This window comes from Microtus oregoni, unplaced genomic scaffold (assembly GCF_018167655.1).
Source record: "Microtus oregoni isolate MIOR12 unplaced genomic scaffold, Mior012 000004F_ref0000308, whole genome shotgun sequence".
In the NCBI taxonomy this organism is placed as follows: Eukaryota; Metazoa; Chordata; class Mammalia; order Rodentia; family Cricetidae; genus Microtus; species Microtus oregoni.
In genome coordinates, this window is record NW_024543063.1 from 66885951 (window position 1) to 66906813 (window position 20863).

The following is a 20863-nucleotide window of genomic DNA, read 5'->3' on the forward strand; positions in this document are numbered from 1 at the left end:
ATGACCGCGGAGGCGGGGCAACGTCGTGCAAGGTCCAACCAGTTCTGAGCAACTGGAGGGATGCCTGGCCCAGCCTGGTGCCCAACGGACAGGAGCTGTGGAAGGTAGAGAGCACAACGGTCAGGGAGCTGGACTTGGAGGGTCTAGAACAGGCAGGCTTGACTTTGAGGGTTCTGGAGGGCAGAACTGCAGGGAATTGTAGAATTGAGCAGACGGCGCCCAGGGAGGACAGAGCGCGGTTGCAGAAAAACTGGATGTCGCGCGAAGACGGACTCAGCATCTCCCACTCCTTGGCTCTTAGGTGTACAGCAGTATGGAGCAGCTGTCGCAGCACGAGCCCAAGACCCCTGTATCAGCATCAGGCGCCAGCAAGCGGGATCCAAGCGCCAAGGGCCCAGAGGAGAAGGTGGCCGGAAAGCGGGAGGGACTGGGTGGCCTGACTCTGCGTGAGAAGACCTGGAGAGGGGGTTCCCCGGAGATGTAAGCAGGGCTATAGAGGGGCTCCAGGGCGGGGCCGAATGGAAGTGTCCCTTCTGATCTGGCCGCCCTCTGTGCAGTAAGCGCTTCTCAGCGTCTGAAGCCAGTTTCCTGGAGGGGGAGGCCAGCCCCCCGCTGGGAGCGCGTAGACGTTTCTCGGCGCTGCTGGAGCCCAGCCGCTTCAGTGCCCCTCAGGAGGACGAAGATGAGGCTCGACTCCGCAGGCCTCCTCGGCCCAGCTCTGATCCCTCTAGCTCACTGGATACGCGCCTCACCAAAGAGGCAGCTCAAGGAGAGGGCATTTCTATTCCTGGAGACCCGGAGGCCGGTGAGTGCCTTCTCTAGTTCCCCAGGGACCATCTATTGAGCATCCAATGACTGTACATGGTACAGTGTATGCAAGATCCCACACACTGGACATGCACCTGCCTGAGGGTATTACCACTGAGAGAGCTTACCAGGGTCGGTGAGGCTCAGTGGGGTGCCTGGGGCTATGGCTTAAGACCCAGAATTTAGGCCACACAACAAAACTACAGCTACAAAACAAAGCCACAGAGAAACCCTGTCTCCAACAACAACAACACCAACAACAAAAAAGCCGGGCAGTGGTGGGCACGCCTTTAATTCCAGCACTGGGGAGGCTGAGGCAGGTGGATCTCTGTGAATTCGATGCCAGTCTGGTCTACAAGAGCTAGTTCCAGGACAGGCTCCAAAGCTACAGAGAAACCCTGTCTCGAAAAACCAAACCACACCAAAAACAAAAAACAAAAACAAAAAAGAAGTATAGTTTGGAAGAGCTGTTAATTCTACCACTGACGTGGGGATGAGGCGAGTGGGGGTTGCTAGCTTAATTTCCTTTTATAAAGATCACTCGGGGGCTGGAAACATATAGTTCAGTGGTTAAGAGCACTTGCTGCCCTTTCAGAGAACTCAGGTCCAGTTCCCAGGATCTGAACCACTCACAGCTGTTCACAGTTTCAGTTCCAGGGAGGCAGGTGATCTCTGTGAATTCAAGGCCAGTCTGGTCTACACAGTGAGTTCTAGAATAGGCACACAGTGAGTTCTAGAATAGGCAGGGCTACAAACTGAGACCCTTTCTCAAAACAAACAAACAAATAAATAAAAACACTCACTATCCCAGGCTGTCATTCAGCCAAATGGAAGGCTGGTGCTGCTGTCCAGGGCCAGAGGCTGTACCACAGGGTCTGTGGCTGTTCTGTGAAGCACACGGAACAGGAAGAGTACGTGAAAAGCCCCTCACCTGATAGCTCTTGCTCTCTCTTGCAGCTGAGCGCTCACACTCAGGTGACCTGTGCCCACCCTCCAAGGATGGAGACCCATCAGGTCCCAGGGCCACCAATGACCTGGTTTTGCGAAGGGCCAGGCACCAGCAGCTGTCTGGAGATCTTGCTGTGGAGAAGCGACCTTCTCGAACTGGGGGCAAAGTTATCAAGTCAGCCTCGGCTACCGCCTTGTCCGTCATGATTCCTGCAGGTGAAGCTGGGCCCCACCCGCCAGGGAAGGGGCTCCCTGCAGTGGTGATTGGCAGGTGCACCTGCCCTGTCTCTGGCCCCTTTGCTGTCAGGATGGAGCAATGAAGAACCTGCAATGGGGCTTTGACTTGGAAGGCGTGAACAACAGACACTGGGGTGGCACAGTCAGGTTTGTCCTGATCTCTCACCGTTGTTTTGTGTCTGCAGTGGACCCACACGGAGGCTCACCCCTTGCTAGTCCCATGTCCCCTCGATCTCTCTCCTCCAATCCATCGTCACGGGACTCTTCACCTAGCCGGGACTACTCACCCGCTGTCAGTGGACTCCGTTCCCCCATCACCATCCAACGCTCAGGCAAGAAATACGGGTTCACGCTGCGTGCCATTCGTGTTTACATGGGCGACTCAGATGTCTACAGTGTCCACCATATTGTGTGGGTGAGTCTCACGGGCTGGGGGATGGGGGGACACAATGCTGAGGGTGAAAGGCAGGATAGTCTAGGTGAGACGTCGCTCCCTGTCTTAGTTCTCTAATCTCAGTTTCTTTGTCCGTGCAATGAGGAGAATAATGCCTATGTCATAAAGAGCCAGAGCAAATAGTGTGGGGCTTTCTTCCTTTACCACCCATCAATCATGCCCCTGTGGGTTTCCCCACTTACAGCACGTGGAGGAAGGGGGTCCAGCACAAGAGGCGGGGCTCTGTGCTGGGGACCTCATCACCCACGTGAACGGTGAGCCTGTGCACGGCATGGTGCATCCCGAGGTGGTGGAGCTGATCCTCAAGGTGAGTGGAAAGGAAAGGCGACCACGGAGGGAGGGTGGAACAGGACCCAGCAGCCTCTAACCAATGGGTTTCCCTCCCTTCTCCCAGAGCGGCAACAAAGTAGCTGTGACCACCACACCCTTTGAAAACACCTCCATCCGCATTGGGCCTGCCAGGCGCAGCAGTTACAAGGCTAAAATGGCTCGTAGGAACAAGAGGCCTTCCGCTAAAGATGGCCAAGAGAGGTGGGCGGGACCATAAGTAGTTTATTCTGCTAACAATGGGTGGTGCGGGAGATGCTAGGAACAGAAGGGAAAGTGCAGTGGGTAGGAAGGGAAGGGGAGTAAAGACTGCCAATCAAACCCAGGCTGGGAAAGTAGCGGGGAGCCCGGGAAGGAAACTATTTAAAATAAAAGCATTGTGTATTAGCCCTTGATCAGGTTAGACCTGTTTCAACAGGATTTGAGAGGGGTTGAGACAAAAGATTACTATTGGCTGGGCAAGGTGTACAGGCCTTTAATTCCAGCAGTCCCCAATTCCCAAGGTTCAAAGACAGTGTGGTGGCAGAGACAGGCTGATCTCTGAGTTCAAGGCTAGCCTGGTCTTGTTCAGGACATATGTAGAGAGATGCTGTCTCCAAAACAAAACACAAACCCTGGTTCCAGTATAGCTAGAACTGTTACACAGAGAAAGCCTGTATTGAAAAACAAAATCAAACAAACAAAACCCAAAACAGCAACAACAGCAACAAGACTGAGCCACCTGGAACACAGTTAAGCAGACCATCTGGTGGGGGCACCCCTGTAATTCCAGTTCTCGGGAGGCTGAGGCAAGAGGACCTCTGGATGTTAAAGGCCAGTTTGGGCCTATATAGGACAGGAAGGAAAGAAAGGAAATACAATCAAGCATTATTCAGTGATGGAAGTGTCACAACAAATGCATCTTTACTTCCTCACTTCCAGGATTTCCTCCCGTGAATATCAGCTCACCTGGGAGGTCACTAGGCCAGATAGTCATGTAGGACTAATACGGTGTGGGATTTGCAAATGTGATTATATTATGGGGCATGGCTGTAAGTTCTTCTCTTATACATCGGAAGGATTAAGAGAAAGGGTGGGACCAGGAGTTCTGGTGTGTGTGTGTGTGTGTGTGCGCACACACACATGTGCTTGCCCTGTGGATTGAACCCAGGTCTTCATTCCACAGAGTCACCTCCCCAGATCCAAGAGAAAAGTTTGTTTATTTAAATTTTTTAAAAATATTTATTTATTTATTATGTATACAATGTTCTCTCTGCGTGGATGCCTGCAGGCCAGAAGAGGCACCAGGTTGTAAGCCACCATGTGGTTGCTGGGAACCGAACTCAGGACCTTTGGAAGAGCAGGCAATGCTCTTGACCACTGAGCCATCTCTCCAGCCCCTGTTTATTTAAATTTTAAAAGGATTTATTTTAATTATGCACAGTGTGTGTCTGTGAATATGAGTGTATATGAATATGAGTGAGTATGTTTTGGCCTGTGGAGGCCAAAGCAGGGCATGGGTCGGATTCCCCTGGAAGCTGGGGTGACAGGCATTCTGAGCTAGCTGTCCAACAGAAGCACACAGGTTCTCTGCAAGGGCAATATACCCTCTTAACCACTGAGCCATCGCTCCAGCCCCAAGAGAACAGTTTTGCTTTGTTTTAGATTTTGTTTCCTTGCATCAACGTTTTGATTGCTTCTGTTGATGTGTGTCCCTGGTGCCTAAGGAGGCCAGAAGAGGGCGCCAGATTCTCTGGAACGAGACTTCCAGGTGGTTGTCAGATGCCATGTGGGTGCTGGGATTCCCACCCTGGTCCTCTGGAAAAACAGCCACTGTTCTTAACTGCTGAGTCATCTCTCCAGCTACAAAGAGAACAGTTTTGACAGCTGGCCGTAGTGGCACACACCTTTAATCCCAGTGCACAAGAGGCAGGCAGATCTCTGTGAGTTGGAAGCCAGCCTAGTCTGCATAGTTTCAGGAGTCAGAACTATATAGTGACCCTGTCTAAGAAAGAGGTGAGGGGAGCAGTTTTTTTTTTTTTTTAGCAGTTTTGATTAGTAAGTTTAGTCAGGACCTAAGTGAGGATTTCAGTGAAGGAAGCAAACCAATCGGGTAAGAGTAGAGTGCGAAGGGGCGTGACTAAAATATGTGGGCGGGCCCAGAAGAGGCCGAGTTTGTTTGGAAGGGATTTCTGGCTTGGATTGTTAAGTGGCCAGAAAAGAGTAGCCATGACCAACCAGGATCGAGCCAAGAGTTCTGCTTCGATAGATGGGATGTAGGGAAAGGGGAGAGCTAGGAAGGGGTAGGCAGTTACTGGGCTGCAATCCAGAAGCGGGAAAACCCAGAGTTCCAGAGTTAAGGAGAGCTGACCCTTTGGTATTTATCCCCCAGCAAGAAGCGCAGCTCCCTCTTCCGGAAGATCACAAAACAGTCAAACCTGCTGCACACTAGCCGATCGCTGTCCTCACTGAACCGGTCCTTGTCGTCCAGCGATAGTCTTCCCGGTTCGCCCACGCACGGACTACCAGCACGCTCGCCCACGCACAGCTATCGCTCCACGCCTGACTCCGCTTACCTAGGTAGGTTCTGCGCCTGCGCGGGGTAGGGGCCGGGGCACTGCAGTGCTCAGCCGGCTTGCACCTTCTCTGGCCTGCAGGCGCCTCATCACAGAGTAGCTCCCCAGCTTCCAGCACGCCTAACTCCCCCGCGTCATCGGCGTCGCACCACATCCGGCCCAGCACCCTGCACGGGCTTTCACCGAAGCTACACCGTCAGTACCGCTCTGCACGCTGTAAATCGGCCGGCAACATCCCGCTGTCACCACTGGCGCACACGCCATCCCCGACGCAGGCGTCGCCGCCGCCGCTGCCAGGCCACACGGTGGGCAGCTCGCACACCACGCAGAGCTTCCCCGCCAAATTGCACTCCTCACCGCCTGTTGTGCGCCCGCGCCCCAAGAGTGCAGAGCCGCCGCGCTCGCCGCTGCTCAAACGGGTGCAGTCAGCGGAGAAGCTGGGGGCTTCGCTGGGCTCAGACAAGAAAGGCGCACTGCGCAAACACAGCCTCGAAGTGGGTCACCCGGATTTCCGCAAGGACTTCCACGGTGAGCTGGCTCTACATAGCCTCGCCGAGTCCGATGGTGAGACGCCTCCCATCGAGGGTCCTGGAACGACCCGGCAGGTCGCCGTGCGACGCCTGGGCCGCCAGGAATCGCCCCTGAGTTTGGGCACGGACCCGTTGCTACCGGAAGGTGCCCCGAGGCCGATGGCGTCAAGCAAAGAGGAGTCCCCGGGAGGTGCAGAGGCTTGCACCCCGCCTCGCGCGACAACCCCCGGGAGCCGGACCCTGGAGCGTGACTCGGGCTGCACGAGGCACCAGAGCGTGCAGACTGAGGATGGCCCAGGTGGGGTGGCCAGGGCCTTGGCCAAGGCGGCGCTAAGCCCGGTGCAGGAACATGAGACAGGCCGGCGCTGTAGCTCTGGCGAGGCAGGCCCACCCCCGGTGCCCATTGTTGTAGAGCCTGCCCGGCCAGGGGTCAAGACCCAGACAGCTCAGCCTCTGGCCACAGACTCCAAGGGATTGAAAGAACCTGTAGCCCAGGTGCCTCTAGTGCCTGAAGCGCCAAGGGGCCGGGAGCGCTGGGTGCTCGAGGAGGTGGAAGAGCGGACCACACTAAGCGGACCTCGCTCCAAGCCCGCTTCCCCTAAGCTCTCTCCCGACCCCCAGACTCCAGCCCTAGTCCCAACAAAGAATGTGTCCCGCAGTGCAGTTCCTCCAGTCCCACCTGCTTCCCTTGTGGTCCCAGGCGCCAAGCCTGAAACAGGGTTGAACTCCCGGTGTCCTGCCGAAGCCGTGACTTCCGCAGGCCTGACCAAAACTGGGGCACCCAGCCCCGCACCTCTAGGCCCATAGCGGAGCAGGCCTTTGGCCCTGTGCTGTACAGATGCCTGTATACATATGTACACATATAAATAAAGTGCCCGTGCTGCCTGAGCTTTCTGGGGTTCACTTTCCTCTCGGGACAAGGAGTGGGTCCTGTGCTTGGTAGAAGTGGGAAGGTAGTTGTCGGCTGAGCCTTCCTGAGTCCCATCCACTGCCAGTTCCTCACACGAAAACAGCTTGGGGCAGACCTAGGAAGTGGTGGGCCCACCACTGTGTCCTAGGGTCCGTCTGAAGAGAAAGGTAACAGCCTCATGTACAGAATTCCTTTTATTACAGCGTCTAGAGAATGTGTTGTGATGCCCATATTACAGATCAGTAGACAGTCAAAGAGGTTAAGGCACTATCAAGTATCCAGTTAGGAAGAGGCTGGACTGGTACTCAGGCTCATAGGGCAGAGGGTGGAGTTCAGCAGTACGGTGCATATGTACCGTGTGGCAGGCTCCAGGGTTCAACCCACCAAAACCAACCCCCCAAACAAATTCAAGTCCAAACTAGTCCCTTTTTTGGGGGGTGGGGGTTTCAAGACACACTCTCTCTGTGTAGCCCTGGATGTTCTGGTACTCACTTTGCAGACCAGGCTGGCCTCGAACTCAGAGATCTGCCTGCCTCTACCTTCTCAGTGCTGAGATTAAAGGTGAGCGCCACCATGCCCAGCTAGTCCCTGACTCTTTTAGTCTTTGCTCCGTTGGGCTCTTGGTCAGCTGTTCTCTTCACAGGGCTTGCAGGCCTTCACCAGGGACTGGAAGGCCTTCCAAAAGGAAGGTAGTTGGGTACACAGTGTGCCCCCACCTCGGTGCATCTCCCCGTTATTCCTGTTCATGTCACCCACACAGGCCCAAGGCCCTTGAGGAGCCACACACCATTTGGAGTGATCTTCTGTGGCACTGAAGGTTGGTCCAGATGGGCCAGAGAAGCCCGTCTGATCCACGTTAAGAATCTGGTGCGTCCCAGAGCAGTTGGAAAGCAGGGTGCCTCGAGAATTTGGCCAGAATTGGACCTGTAGGTCGCTGTTGAGGGCTGCTGCCAACCAGCCAGAGTACAGGTCTGCAGGCAAAGGAAGGGGGAGGGCCGCTGTTGGAGTCCTTAGGCCAGCATCTTTCTAGGAGCTCAACTGCCTAATTCTGGAGTGACATGAACCTAAATAGCCCTTACCAACAAGCCAGGTCACATCTGCAATCCTAACGCTCTGAAAATTGGAACAAGAGAATCTCAGGTGGTCTAGCCTGCAATGTATGGTGAGACCTTACCTCAAAAACAAAAGGATAGGCTGGGCATGGTGGCCCAAACCTTTAAAATCAGCCCTCAGGAGGCAGAGGCAGATGGGTCTCTGTGCGTTCCAGACTAGTCAGGGATATACATTGAGACCCTATCTCCAAAACAAAATCAAAAACAAAACAAGAACAAGGTAGTCCTTACCAAAGGACCTACGCTATTTCACAACCCTCTTAGGGTAAGCATCAATATTCTAAATTTTCAGATGAGCAAACAGGCTCAGGTCATATCATAAACCGCACATCCAGAACCAACACTTGAACCTAGGTCTGCTGGCCGATCTCGAGCTCCAATCTCTGCCACTATGGCGCTGGGATTACAGATATGTGCCGTCTGCCCAGCTGGCCTGTTGAATGTTTACTACTCAGGCTGCTACTGTAATATGACTCGCAGAGACACTGGCTCTAAATGTGCCCTGCCCTCAGGCTTGCGTCTGTCAAAGAAAGTGCTCTTTACCCCTCAACACCAGGACTCACTCACCATCTCCAAATTTCCCAGCCTTGGCAAAGCTCTGGAAGGTGGCCCCAGCTTGGGATGTGAGTGTCGCACTATTGTTCCAGGGCTCATGGAGGACATGGTAACCCTTGATCACCTTCTGTAGGTCAGGTAATTTCTCGGCAAAGATGCCTTCCAGCTTGTGGTCATAGACCAGGGGATAGGTATAGGTTAGCTGCCGGCCTGGAAGACAAGGCCACGGGGAAAAAAACGTGAGTACACCAAGTAGTTTGAGAATTACCACACCTCAACGATTCCACTCACCAATCTCGAGAAACTGGGAGAAGGGGAAGGACACGCAGAGTAGGGTCTGGCCATAGGTTTGAGCGTTAGGAGGCCAGCTGTAGGCACCAGAGGACACAGGGGGTGGGAAGCGCGGCACACTGTGGATCAGCCAGAAGCCCCCTTCTTGGTCCAGGAGCACAACACCTAAAGCACAAGAAGGAGGTCAGAGAAGCTGCTGGAAGTAGGCCCCTCGAGCCAGCTCATCTGAAACCAGGTACACGGTCTCGGAGGGCTAAAGTCTTAGGAACAGACAGGAAACTCCGGTCAACAGTTGGATGGGGCAGATCCCCCCCCACCAACCTTTATGTAGGTCACAGATTAGTTTGGGTAAATTTACAAGAAATTCAGGGGAGGCTGGAGAAATGGCTCTGTGGTTAAGAGTGCTGACTGCTCTTCCAGAGGACCCAGGTTCAATTCCTACCACCCACATGGCAGTTAACAGCTGTCTGTAACTCCAAGATCTGACACCCTCAGATAGACATACATGCAGGCAAAACACCAATGCAAATAAAATAATAAATAAAGAAAAAGAAAAAAGAAAGAAAGAAAGAAAGAAAGAAAGAAAGAAATTCAGAGCGGCTCCAGGACCACCAGTCCAAGCCTCACCCTTTGTGTGGCCACGGCTGGAAGAGTCCGGAGCTGAGCTGGGATTAGGAGGCTGGTCGTTGTAGAGTAGGAAGGCCAGCTGGAAGAATACAGAGAGACCACGTAACTATCCCCCCTTCCCCGTGGGACCCGCCACAGTAATCCAGCCCCGGTTCCCACAGCACTCGGTCACCTGGCTGGAGTTGCCTCGGTACAACGGAAGCAGGCTGCGGCCCACGGCTCCCTCCGAGTTGTTGATGTACCCCACACCGTCGCGCCAACCATCGGAGCTCTGATCCATGTATTTGTACTTCAAACCCTTCCATGAACTATCCCCAGACCCGCTGTCCGCTGGCAGCTTGTATACCACGAACCTGGAGGGCAGGGAAGACAGGCGGGGGAATGAAGGGATCTGAGGTTTCGCCGAAAAGCGCCTCAATCCCAGTGCCTGCGCCGGTGCCCACGCAGCCTGAGGGGACAGTCGGGCAGGCAGTTCCTTGCTCACCAGTCCACAGGCTGCCCGGAATCTCCATAGCAGCTCAGGGCTTCGGCAGGGACCCACAGCAGCGCGGCCAGCAGCAGCGAGCTCGGCGGTGCCATGAGGCGGCAGCTGAGGAATCTGTGGAAAGACCCAGGACCGCCGGGTCACGGGGTTCAGACTCACTTCCCCCTAAAGCCCGCTGAGACCTGGGTGGGGGTTTCGCAAGGGTGAAGGCAACGCCCGCAAGGCCCCGAGCACCGAGGCGGGGCTTCCTCTGGCGAGGTCCCTCCCACGGACCCCGCTCCCTCCAGGCCCCACCCCGCCCTCCAGTTTCTGGCGACTCTGCCCCGGGTAGGCGCCACCCTTGGACACACCCCGCCCTCAGGCATTGTCTATCACATGATTCTTCTAAGGCTCTCCAATTTCTGATTTTTTTTTTTTTTTTTACCCCATTACCGCTCTATAACGAAGGCACATTTTAGAGAAGGTATTTTTTGCCAGCATGTATGTATGTTTGTGTATCATTTGGGTGACTAAGCAGATCCAATTTTTCTTTCCCTTTCTCTTTTTTTTATGGTTTTAATTTTTTTATGGTTTTAATTTTTATTTATGAATTTTTATTTATGGTTTGTTTGAGACAGGCTCTCACTATGTAGCCCTGGCTGACCTGGAGCTCACAGAGATCTGCCTCTGAAAAACTGTTTTAAAAGTATGCACCAAATACCCTGTTGTTGTTTTTTTTCCTAACAGTTTTCTGGTTCCTTCTCTGACCTCTTAACACCGTGGTTGACCCTTGCATTCCTGATCTTCCTGCCTCTACCACCCAAGAGCTCAAATCACAGAGTCGCTCAACCACATTGTATATATGTGGAAGCCAGGACAATTTGTGGGAGTTTCCCCTTCCACCGTATGGGGCTTGGGGAATCGAGCTTGACAGCAGAAACCTTTACAGGCTGAGTCTTCTTTTTTTTTTTAAATATTTATTTATTTATTATGTATACAATATTCTGTCTGTGAGTATGCCTGCAGGCCAGAAGAGGGCACCAGACCCCATTACAGATGGTTGTGAGCCACAATGTGGTTGCCGGGAATTGAACTCAGGACCTTTGGAAGAGCAGGCAATGCTCTTAACCTCTGAGCCATCATCTCTCCAGCCCCCAGGCTGAGTCTTCTTATTGGTTATTATTTTTTTGAGACAGGGTCTCACTGTAAGCTCAGGCTGGCCTGGAACTCTCAACCCTTGCTCAGCCTCCTGAGTGAGGGCTGAGGTTATAAATATGAGCCATTCTTCCAACTTCTTAAATATCAGCTATGTGCATCTGCTTGTGCCCTCGTGAGTTTTGCATACCATGTTCAGGGTGGGCAGATGTCCAGAGGTGTTAGACCTCTGGAGCTGCACTTACATGTAGTCATAAGCACTCTTTGGGTGCTGGGTATAAATTCAGGGCCCCTAGAAGAGCAGTAGGTGCTTGCGACCACCGAGGCGTCTCTCCACCCTTGCCCCTTTCACTCTGTAGCCAAGGGTAACTTCTAACTTACAACCTCCCTGTCTCACCATCACGAGTGCTGAGATTCCCAGTGTGAATGAGTCACCACACCCAGCTGGCTCACCCTTGCTTACTTAGACACTTTGCTTGCTTTGTTTGTTTGGTTTTCTTGAGACAGGGTCAAGACAGGGTTTCTCTGTGTGGCTCTGGCTGTCCTGCCTGGCCACTCTGTAGACCAGGATGGCCTCGAACTCACAAAGATCCGCCTGCCTCTACCTCCCGAGTATTGGGATTGAAGGTGTATGCCACCATACCCGGTTTGGTGCATTGCCTTCTGCATCCTCTCTCTGTCTGTTCTGCAAGTTTTCTGGCCCTCCTTGTGACACTGACCAGTAGTCACTTTGGGTTGTGGTGAGGCAGGAATACAGGGACTGCTGAGCACTCTGCCATAGCCTGTAGCATCATAGCCCTGGCTGGTCTGGAACTCACTACAGCTGAAGAAATCCACCTGCCTCTTGAATGCTCGGCCTAAAGGCCTGCAGCACCATGCTTCTCCCCTTTCCCCCACCTTTTTTTAAATACAAAGTCTCTATATTATGTAGCCCTGGTTGTCCTAGAACTCACTCTGTAGACCAGACTGGCCTCCAACTCAGAGATTCACCCAGCTCTGCCTCCCAAGTACTGGGTTTAAAGGCATGTACCTCTGTGTCCAGCTTCTTTGCTTTTGTTTTTATTTTTGAGACCTGAAGACAAAACAAAGAGAGTAAACAACAAGATCTCTGAGTTCAAGGTCAGCCTGGTCTTCAGAGTGAGTTCCAGCCAGAGTTACACAGAGAAACCCTGCGTCAGAAAGAGAGACAGACAGAAAGACAGAGCACTCAGGAGGCAGAGACAGGATGATAGGATGATCTCTATGAGTTTGATGCCAACTTGGTCTGCAGAGTTTCAGGCCAACTAGGGCTACATAGTAAGATCATATCTTAAGAAAAAAAGGGAGGTGGGGAGGAGGCAGATGACAGTTGTCCATGTCCCTGGGTTGACAACAGGTGATCTTGATGGAGAAGGGCTATGAAGATTGCACTGCTGGGGGGGGGGGGAGTTCATCAGAAGCGAATGTGTTTTAGACGATGTAGGAGGTGTGTGTACAGAAGTCTCTCACCTGCTGGGGGCTCAATGCTCCTATTTTCCAGGCCCATGTTACACTGAGGCTGACACCGGTTTTATACAGGAGAATTTAATAATACCAACGACAATCGCAGCTGAAAGACTGCGTGAAGGCCCCTTCTAGACTCTGGGAACTCTCTCCCCACTCCACAAGACTCAGGGTCACTCCTGCACTGGTAAGGGTCCATCTGAGTTTATTTATTGGTGGTCTGTCTTGCTGGGTCTGTGGGGCCATCAGATGGTTCTGTGTGGCTCCCCGGGGATGTGTGAGGATTCTGTTGAAGGCTCCTTTGCATTGTCTATGGGTCAGTTCTTGATCTGGGTAGGTCTGTAGGGCTATAAGTCCAATATTGGCCCATTCTTTGGAAGACCATCCTTGGATCCACTCTTGGGTCTGTGCAGGACTGGAGCTCAGAGGTGACGCTTCATATGCAAAGCTAAGTGGTCGGAGCGCGAAAAGGCACGTGGGCAGAGTCCGCAGCAGAAGGGTCGCTGGCCAGTGTGCTTCCGGTAGTGGCGTGTCAGTTCGTCAGAGCGAGCGAACCTCCAGCCGCAGCCATCCCAAGAGCAGGCATAAGGCTTCTCTCCTGAAGGATGGGGAGTTGTGAGTACCAAGGTCCAAACATCCAGCTCTGATTTGCATATTTTATGAGGTGGAGTCAGGTCTTAGGTTTATTCATCTAGCGGGCACAGTTTAAAGAAGGGCGCACAGCCTGGCCCTTTCCTGGATCTGCAGCTGTGATCCTGGGGTTTTCTCTTTTCCAGTCATCTATCCCACTTCCTTTTAGTCCCCTGCCTGAGACCTTATGTGGCTGCACCTTCGTTCTTTGTTCTCAGTGTTCCAGCTATCTCACGCACTGGCAGAGCCTCCCGCTGATGTCCAGTCAAGGCCCTGTCTCCAGTGATTCCCCTCTTCCCATATACACCTGGCACATGGGCCTGCCGTGCTCGGGAGGCCCACAGCTGTCTTACACTCCTGGTATGACCTGGTTTCTCTTCCTATCCTGTCTTCCAGCATTTCCTTCTCTTTTTCCAGCCCGCCTCATGTCCGGATCCCAGACGCTTCCAACAGGAGCGTGCACGCGAATATCGGCCATACCCTGAGTTCTGGTATTCCAAGCTTGTACCCTCCCCCGGGTCGCCCCCCTAGTTCCTTCCCTCTTGCTACTCTCATACTGCATTCTGCTCCTCCGTCCATCTCTAAAGCAGGTCTTACACATCAGCTTCAAACCCTGAAGTCCCCAAAATGTTCCCCCCAGGTCCTCTGTTTACACCCATTTACTTATCTGTCTGTCTATTTATTTATTTATTTATTTATTTTTGAGATAGGATTTCACTATGAACCCCTGGCTCCTGGAATTCGCTATAATAGACACTTTTTTTTTTAATTCTTTTTTTGTTTTGTTTTGTTTTTTCGAGACAGGGTTTCTCTGTGGTTTTGGAGCCTGTCCTGGAACTAGCTCTGTAGACCAGGCTGATCTCGAACTCACAGAGATCCGCCTGCCTCTGCCTCCCGAGTGCTGGGATTAAAGGCGTGCGCCACCACCGCCCGGCGCCCCTATAGACTTTAGCCAAGAGTCTCAGGATCCCACTTCAGGCCTCTAGCGCTGGGGTCGCCTTTAGCCACGCCTCTACCCACCTTCTGGCCCCACCCTTCGCTCCGCTTCCGGATCCCGGCTGCGCCCCCACCGCTCGGCCCCGCCCTTACCTGTGTGCGTGCGCAGGTGCGCCTTCAGGTGCGAGCTTTTGGTGTAGCTCTTTCCGCAGCCCTGGTGCCCGCAGGTGTGTGCCGCTTGCCTCTTTCGTGCCAAAGCTCGCCGGCTGCGCTTGGGCGGCGCGGCTCCCGGGGTCAAGCTTGCGTCTCCCGCGTGCGCGGTGGCCCCGAGTTCTGTGCCCACCGCGCCGGGCCCCAGACAATTCAGGAAGGAAGGGGGCGCGGCGGGGCCGGCAGTAGGCGCCGTGAGCCCGCGAAACAGCTGAAAATGCCCTTGGTACTGTGGCGCGGGGTACAGCGCAGGGTACCCTGACAGCAGCCCGTAGGGGGCGCTGGGAGCCGTGGGCACCCCGAGCCCGGCCCGCGGGAAGAAACTGCCTGCAGAGCCCGCTCGCGAATCGGAGAATGCAGGCTGCGCCTTGGGCACAGATCCATGGGCCAGGTCAGGGGCCACGAAGGGCTCAGGAGCTGGGGCTCGCGGGGCGGAGTGCGCCCAGCCCGTGTGCTCCTCGGAGCCCAAAGACCCGGCCACCAACCCTGGGCCACCTGCATAGGCGCCCAGAGCCTCGGGCGGCGCGTACTGTGCCACCGGAGCCCCGCTGGGCACCAGAGCAGAGGTCCGGGGAGTGCCTGGCGGCTCGGGACCTGGGAAGTTGGTAAGGAAAAGATCCGGATCCCAGGCACAGGTCACGTCCCTCTCATCGTCCTCGTCCTCTCCGGGAGGGGGCTGCGATTTCAGACTCACGTGAAGGGATGGTCCCGTGAGATCCGGGGGACCCGGGCCCAAATCCTGTGTCTCGTCGGGGCGCCACCACTGCGGGAGGGAGCGCACTGCTTGAATGGTGGGCACCCAGTACCTGGCCCTGATGCAGTCCCGGCTGGAAACACCGTTGGGGCAGGTTGGTCGAGGGGTTTGCGTGCCTATCGCTTACCCCACACTGTTCCCCTAACCCCCTCTCAGCTCCAGACAAGTCCATTACGTCTGGCTAGAGACAGATAAGACACTTACCGAGAACAGCATTCAGGATGGGGGAAGGGATCGCAGAGTTCAAAAATGGGAGGCTAAGGGGCAGACTTGACTCTTTCCCCCAGCCCTTCCCTGCCTTTTCACATCTTCCAACAAGGGTTACATCTCAAAGCCTGGGAATCCCAGGAAACCTTTATCTGGGACTTTGTCTGAGGCTAGCCTCTTAAGATGGTGAGCTCAGAACTCAGCTTCCTGTTACAGAAACAGGCCTCACCTTGCTCTCAGATCCTTAGAACAGTACCCCAAGCCAGGCTTACCCCCCCCCCCAAGAAAAAACCCTGAACAGAGAAAGATACTAAAGTAAGATAGAAGCCCGACCCCCAAGTGCTATGCCCTAGGTCACAGCAAGACCACCTGCACCCCCCACTGGCCCCACCTTGAGGAAGTCCTCTTGGGTATCCAGGAACTGGCCCAGCGTGGCCAGTGTACTGATGGAGGACAAGGCAGTCTCAGCTGCAGCCATGACTGGCTGATGTCCACTCTGGGCCTCAGGCCTACGTCTCCCTCTTCTACCTCATGAGCTGTGAGGTTTGGAGGGCTCCTTTCTGTCCTCGTCTGATTGGCTGTCTTCCCTGATAAGACACAGGCAAGGCAGGGGGGTAGTAGCGATATGTGTGTTACTTTCAAGGGAACAGAGACCTCACCTTGGCCTGCTTGGGAATGGGTCCCTGAAAACCAATCTGTATGTAAACTAAGTCAGAAGTCAAGGGATTGGGGCTCCAAAGTTTTGGGGTTCAGGTAAGGGCCTGATTCCCACTTACCCTCCTCACCTCCCCCAGAGAAATGAGAGGCCTCCCGGGTTTGGGCACAAGTTTCCTTGGAGAAGGGGTAGACCAGGAAGGATAGATTTCTTGGGAAAGGACTTTGGGACCCTTTGACCTCCAACTGGGTTACTGTACCCCTCTATCCTCCCCTACAAACAGCACCAACGGTGGTGCTAATGGCGGGACTTGGCACCAGCTCTCTTTCAAGCATTATCAGACAAACCAGATGTTTTAAGCTGCTATCAGGTAGGGGGCCCAGAACAGCCATAGCTCTATCCCTCCTTGAGCAGAAGGGCTGGGGGTTAGGGCCACACATTATCTTGACTTTGAATTGCCTGAGTTGTGTTGGGGTCTGAGCCATTTAGCAAGAGGGAGCCCTTCAAATCAGTCCAAGCTTGGAGACTGAAGACCTTCACTGGAAACTCTATGGAGCTGACAGGAATGCTATAAACCCTGCAGTGTGGGTCCTCCTGGTGGGATAGGGCCATGAGATGGAAGCACAGCCAGTGAGCCATTCAAGAGACCCCAACCCTGACTGGGCCCAGCCCCCACGGTAAAAAGCCTGCAATTCTCATCCTCCATTCTGCTGCCACGGGAGTCAGGACAGGGAAATGGAGTGTCATTTATACGGTCACACAAGCACCGTCCTTGCTTGGTATCCACAGGGAACATCAGATCCACTATAGAAAATGGCACCTAGCCAGGCATGGTGGTGCATGCCTTTAATCCAGCACTCGGGATGCAGAGGCAGGCTGATCTATGTGAGTTTGAAACCATCCTGGTCTACAGAGCTAGTACTAGACAGCCAAAGCTACACAAAGAAACCCCATCTCAAAAAACCAATAATAACAAATAAAAAGAAATGTGTACACTGAGTCTACGCACACCCATTTATAGGCTTTAGTAATATGATTTTTTGAAAGAGGCTTCACGTGTCCCAAGATCTCGCTGTTGTGGTACCTGATACTTGGTGCATAACATCTATCATCATCCTCACACTTGGGCCTTGTGACATTCCTTCAGAGGGAGAGAACTTTGCCATCGGTGCGCAGTCTGGGGTGGATAGTACGTGTTCACGTCTCAGGAAGAGTTCACGTTAACAAGGCTCACTGTGTAGCTAGACTGGCCTAGAACTCGTGATCTCCCTGAGCCCCCTGACTGCCCATTTACATGGGTAAGTGCCGCCGCACCCTGCTTTCCCATATACCTGTGAGTCACCTGCAGACTAATTACACTACCTAATGCACTGTAAGTGTTAGATAAATAGATAAGTGTTGTTGTATTGCTGTTGGTTTGGCCTAGCAATTTGGGAACCAGTCAGGTGAGCCTGCAGACAGAATTCATAATGACAGTGGTGGTTGGTGAGGTAGCTACACAGCTATGCAGTTCCACTTAAGCTCTGGTCACACCAAGCAGACTCGTGAGAATTCTCAAATGTGATGTCTCTACAATGATTAAAGTCGCACCTTCCCATCAAACACAGAGATAGCCTCAGATACAAAAATAAACATGAGGGTTTCAGATATGGTTCAGTTAATAGAGTGGTTGCCAGCTGTGGAATATTCTTTTACACTGTAAATATATGTCCCTGTAATTGGTTTATTTTATTTATTTATTTATTTATTTATTTAAGAAAGGGTTTCTCTGTGTAGCTTTGGAGCCTGTCCTGGAACTTGCTTTGTCTGTAGATCAGTCTGGCCTCACACTCACAGAGATTCACCTGTCTCTGCCTCCTGAGTGCTGAGATTAAAGGTGTGCACCATCACCACCTAGCATGAATTTTTTTATTAAAGAAAATGCTGGGGGGAAAAAAGGGCGGAGTATGGAGTTGGCAGCAGACACAGAGAGAAGCAAGATGGGCATACTGTAATGAGAAAAGGTATCAAGCAACATAGCAAAGCATAGATAAAAATATGGGTTAACATAAATGTAAAAATTAGCTAAAATGAGTCTGCGCTATTGGCCAGGCATTTATAATTAATATTAAGCCTCTGTATTGATTTGGGAGCTGCTGGCAACATAGAATCTTCCACCTATAGCTGGCAAATGAAGCCCTGGGTTCTATCCTCAGTACTGAATAAACTGAGCAAGTAATCCTAGCACACAGGAGAAGGCTGCAGGAGATTCAGAAGTTCAAGGCCATCCCCAGCTACATAATGAGTTCAAGGCTAGCCTGGAATATGTGAGACTCTTTCTCAAAAACAAACAATGAGCCGGCCATTCCCCCTCCAGGTCTAGATCCCAGAGAATCAATAACAAGTCTTCAAGCAAACGCTCATGCACCGGCATTCACAGCAGCACCAAAAGGAAGAGATGGTCTGAATGTCCGTGGACAGGCAGCTGGTGCAGAAGAATGCTCCCCGGTACAGGGAGGAGTGTCCAATAACAGCACAGAATGAAGTGTTGATGCATAAAGCTGGGCAGTCCTTGCTGGGCAAACATAAAAACCTAAGTTTAGGCCAGTGGTGGTGGCACACGCCTTTCATCCCAGCACTCAGGAGGCAGAGGCAGGTGGATCTGAGTTTGAGGTCAGCCTGGTCTACAGAGTGAATTCCAGGACAGCCAGGGCCGCACAGAGAAACCCTGTCTCATTACCCCCCCCCACACACACACACAAAAACCCACAAAAACAAAAACAAAACAACAAAAACCAAAACCCCAAGTCTTGACACTGGCCTTTAAGGTGTACTGTGGGAGCCCACAGATTTGAATCCATTCCATCTTGATTAAAGGTCAGAGAGTTCAAACCTATTCTTGCTCCTCAAGGCCAAATAGCAGGATCTTTGGTCAAAGGTGTAGCTACTGGATGCTTTGTTCCTCAAAGGCCAGACAATAAGATTTGACTCAGGGTGTGGTTACAGGTGTTTTTGAGTTGTAAGGAGGTAATTAATTATACGTGCTTCTTGCTTGTTCCTTGTGTTATGGTAAGGAAGTCTTTTGCCCTCCCCTTTTGATTGGGGTATATAAAGATTGTGAGTAATATTTGAGGCGGTTGCAGGACTCAAGCCCTCCCAACTCTGTTCTTTTGTCTAGTCTATTTCTTCTCTCAGTCCTCATCCCCTTTTCAGGCATGTAAGGGTGACCAATCCTGACATTGTAACGTGGAAGAGGAAAGCCCTATAAACAAAAATACCAAATGCTAGTTAAGGCCGTTCAACCAGCTTCAGTGACTGCCCAGGCTCCCTTACGTTCTAAAGTCCAAGGATCACTGGGTCCCTTCTTCAAATGTGGTGAGGAGGGTCACTGGGCCCAGCCTTACCCTACCCCCCACCCTGCAGGTCACCCCGACCATGTTCAAAGTGCTGCCAAGAGGGGCATTGACTGTTGATTGCCCCGGTGTCCCTCGCAGCATGGGGACATCAGATTGGGCTCCCTAGGCCTGACCACTGCCGGCTCCAACTGGGAGCTCCAGGCAGTCATTATGATATCAGGACACTGGGGTCACTTATTCAGTCCTGACAGTTTGGGGATTCACCTCTCCTCATTTCCCTATTGTTGGGGAAAGAGGACAGAGGACAGGCTCATAAACCTCACCAGACCCCATCACTCCACTGCGTTTTCAGGGACGTTCCTCTCACTCATTCTTCCCTGGCGGTGCCAACCTGTCCTGTCCCATTACTGGGGATCTATTTCCTTTGCTCCCTCCAACTGCCTGATCTCAAGCTCATCGACAGCCCTGCTCCTCCTCCTAGCCACCCAACCTACTGGTTCCAACACTACTTCCACACTCTACTTCCTTTGCCAGCTTTTGAGGTAGACCCCCAAGTCTGGGATACCCAAGAACCTTCTGTTGACAAACACCATTTCCCCATCATTAGCCAATTACAGGGACCTACCTGGTACATTACCCAAGTCCAGTACCCATTCTCTACCCAGAGCCTCAGGGACCTTAGGCTTAGCATCTCTGGCCTCCTAGGAAAGAAGCTACTTCATTCCCTATCTCCCCACGTCAAACCCAATGGTGCCCTCTGCCTGGTTCCAGATCTCGAGCTCACCAACTCCTCTACAGTGGTCCCTCTCCATCCTGTCTGTAGCTAACCCTCACACACTCCACTTGTCCCTCAGAGACCTCCTGTTTCTTAGACCTGAACCTCAAGGATGAATTTTTCTCTCTCCCTCTTGACACCCAGTCACAAAACATCTTTGACTTCACCTGAACTGACCCTGACACCCAACTGTCTACCAAACTCACCTTGACTGTCCTACCCCAGGAGTTTGAGACAGCCCACACGTCTTTGACCAGGCCCTGGCCTCTGATCTATTCTTTTTGTCTCTCTCCAAATACAAACTTAAACAAGATACAGATGACCTTCTCCTCTTCAGTCTGCCCCTACAAATTAGCCAAACGGACACCTCTCTTCTTCTAAATTTCTTGTCTAGCCGGGGCTATAGAGACTCACTTTCCAAGGTCCAGCTGTCCACTCCTCAGGTCACCTACTTGGGACTAACCATTACCCCAACCCACAAAGCCATTACCTTGGATAGAAAACATCTAATCCAGTACATCTTGATCCCCTCTACCGAAGAGATTTTATCATTCCCAGGAACAGCGGGCTTTTTATACTCCTGGACCCTCCTTTTCCCTTCTTGCCTGACCCCTATATGAGGCAGCCCTTGGCCCCTCACATGAACCCCTTTTCACACCCATTACCAAGCCCTTTTGGAAGCTCCAACAGGCCCTCCTCCTGGCCTTGGCACTACACTGCCCAGGCCTAGCCTGTCCCTTCTCCCTCTATGTAACAGACAAAGAGGGATATGCCCTTGGTATCCTAGGCCACTAATTAGGACCTTCCTTTGTACATGCCTGTCAAAAAAAAATTAGACCTTGCCACCCAGGGATGGGCACCCTGCAAACATGGTTTAGTGGTTGCCAAGATCCTTATATGTGAATCAA

The 20863-nt window shown here is 52.6% G+C and overlaps 3 protein-coding genes across 5 annotated transcripts in view; 1 reads left to right on the forward strand and 2 right to left on the reverse strand.

Annotated features, from left to right (window-relative positions):
* Positions 1–6762, forward strand: part of Mast1 (microtubule associated serine/threonine kinase 1) — a 37258-nt gene extending 30496 nt beyond the window's left edge. For all 3 annotated transcript variants that reach the window (XM_041649578.1, XM_041649579.1, XM_041649576.1), the window contains 8 exons: positions 302–480; positions 558–805; positions 1765–1971; positions 2178–2407; positions 2631–2753; positions 2841–2977; positions 5145–5332; positions 5410–6762. In XM_041649578.1, the coding sequence (XP_041505512.1) occupies positions 302–480; positions 558–805; positions 1765–1971; positions 2178–2407; positions 2631–2753; positions 2841–2977; positions 5145–5332; positions 5410–6665 (2568 nt within the window). In that variant the 3' untranslated portion in view covers positions 6666–6762. The remainder of the gene's footprint in view (positions 1–301; positions 481–557; positions 806–1764; positions 1972–2177; positions 2408–2630; positions 2754–2840; positions 2978–5144; positions 5333–5409) is intronic.
* A 170-nt stretch (positions 6763–6932) lies between these two features.
* Dnase2 (deoxyribonuclease 2, lysosomal) lies at positions 6933–10105 on the reverse strand. The gene is made up of 6 exons (XM_041649580.1): positions 9838–10105; positions 9526–9706; positions 9354–9432; positions 8727–8891; positions 8448–8645; positions 6933–7739 (listed from the first exon to the last, which is right to left on the reverse strand). The coding sequence occupies exons 1-6, from the start codon at positions 9930–9932 to the stop codon at positions 7393–7395; spliced, it is 1065 nt and encodes a 354-aa protein (XP_041505514.1). The 5' UTR covers positions 9933–10105; the 3' UTR covers positions 6933–7392.
* Positions 10106–12524: 2419 nt separating this feature from the next.
* On the reverse strand, positions 12525–15707 carry Klf1 (Kruppel like factor 1). Its single transcript, XM_041650777.1, has 3 exons — positions 15582–15707; positions 14173–14992; positions 12525–13051 (listed from the first exon to the last, which is right to left on the reverse strand). The coding sequence occupies exons 1-3, from the start codon at positions 15666–15668 to the stop codon at positions 12876–12878; spliced, it is 1083 nt and encodes a 360-aa protein (XP_041506711.1). The 5' UTR covers positions 15669–15707; the 3' UTR covers positions 12525–12875.
* Positions 15708–20863: the final 5156 nt, after the last annotated feature.

What these genes read in the sequence shown, in the direction of transcription:
- Dnase2 (XM_041649580.1), bottom strand. Translation starts at nt 9,932, where the DNA reads ATGGCACCGCCGAGCTCGCTGCTGCTGGCCGCGCTGCTGTGGGTCCCT. An exon ending in TCCGGGCAGCCTGTGGACTG is followed by an intron (nt 9,707 to 9,837) that starts GTGAGCAAGGAA and finishes CCTGCCCTCCAG; the next exon opens with GTTCGTGGTATACAAGCTGC. An exon ending in CTCCCAGTTTCTCGAGATTG is followed by an intron (nt 8,646 to 8,726) that starts GTGAGTGGAATC and finishes CTTGTCTTCCAG; the next exon opens with GCCGGCAGCTAACCTATACC.
- Klf1 (XM_041650777.1), bottom strand. Translation starts at nt 15,668, where the DNA reads ATGGCTGCAGCTGAGACTGCCTTGTCCTCCATCAGTACACTGGCCACG. An exon ending in CCCAAGAGGACTTCCTCAAG is followed by an intron (nt 14,993 to 15,581) that starts GTGGGGCCAGTG and finishes TCCCTCCCGCAG; the next exon opens with TGGTGGCGCCCCGACGAGAC. An exon ending in GCACCTGCGCACGCACACAG is followed by an intron (nt 13,052 to 14,172) that starts GTAAGGGCGGGG and finishes CCCATCCTTCAG; the next exon opens with GAGAGAAGCCTTATGCCTGC.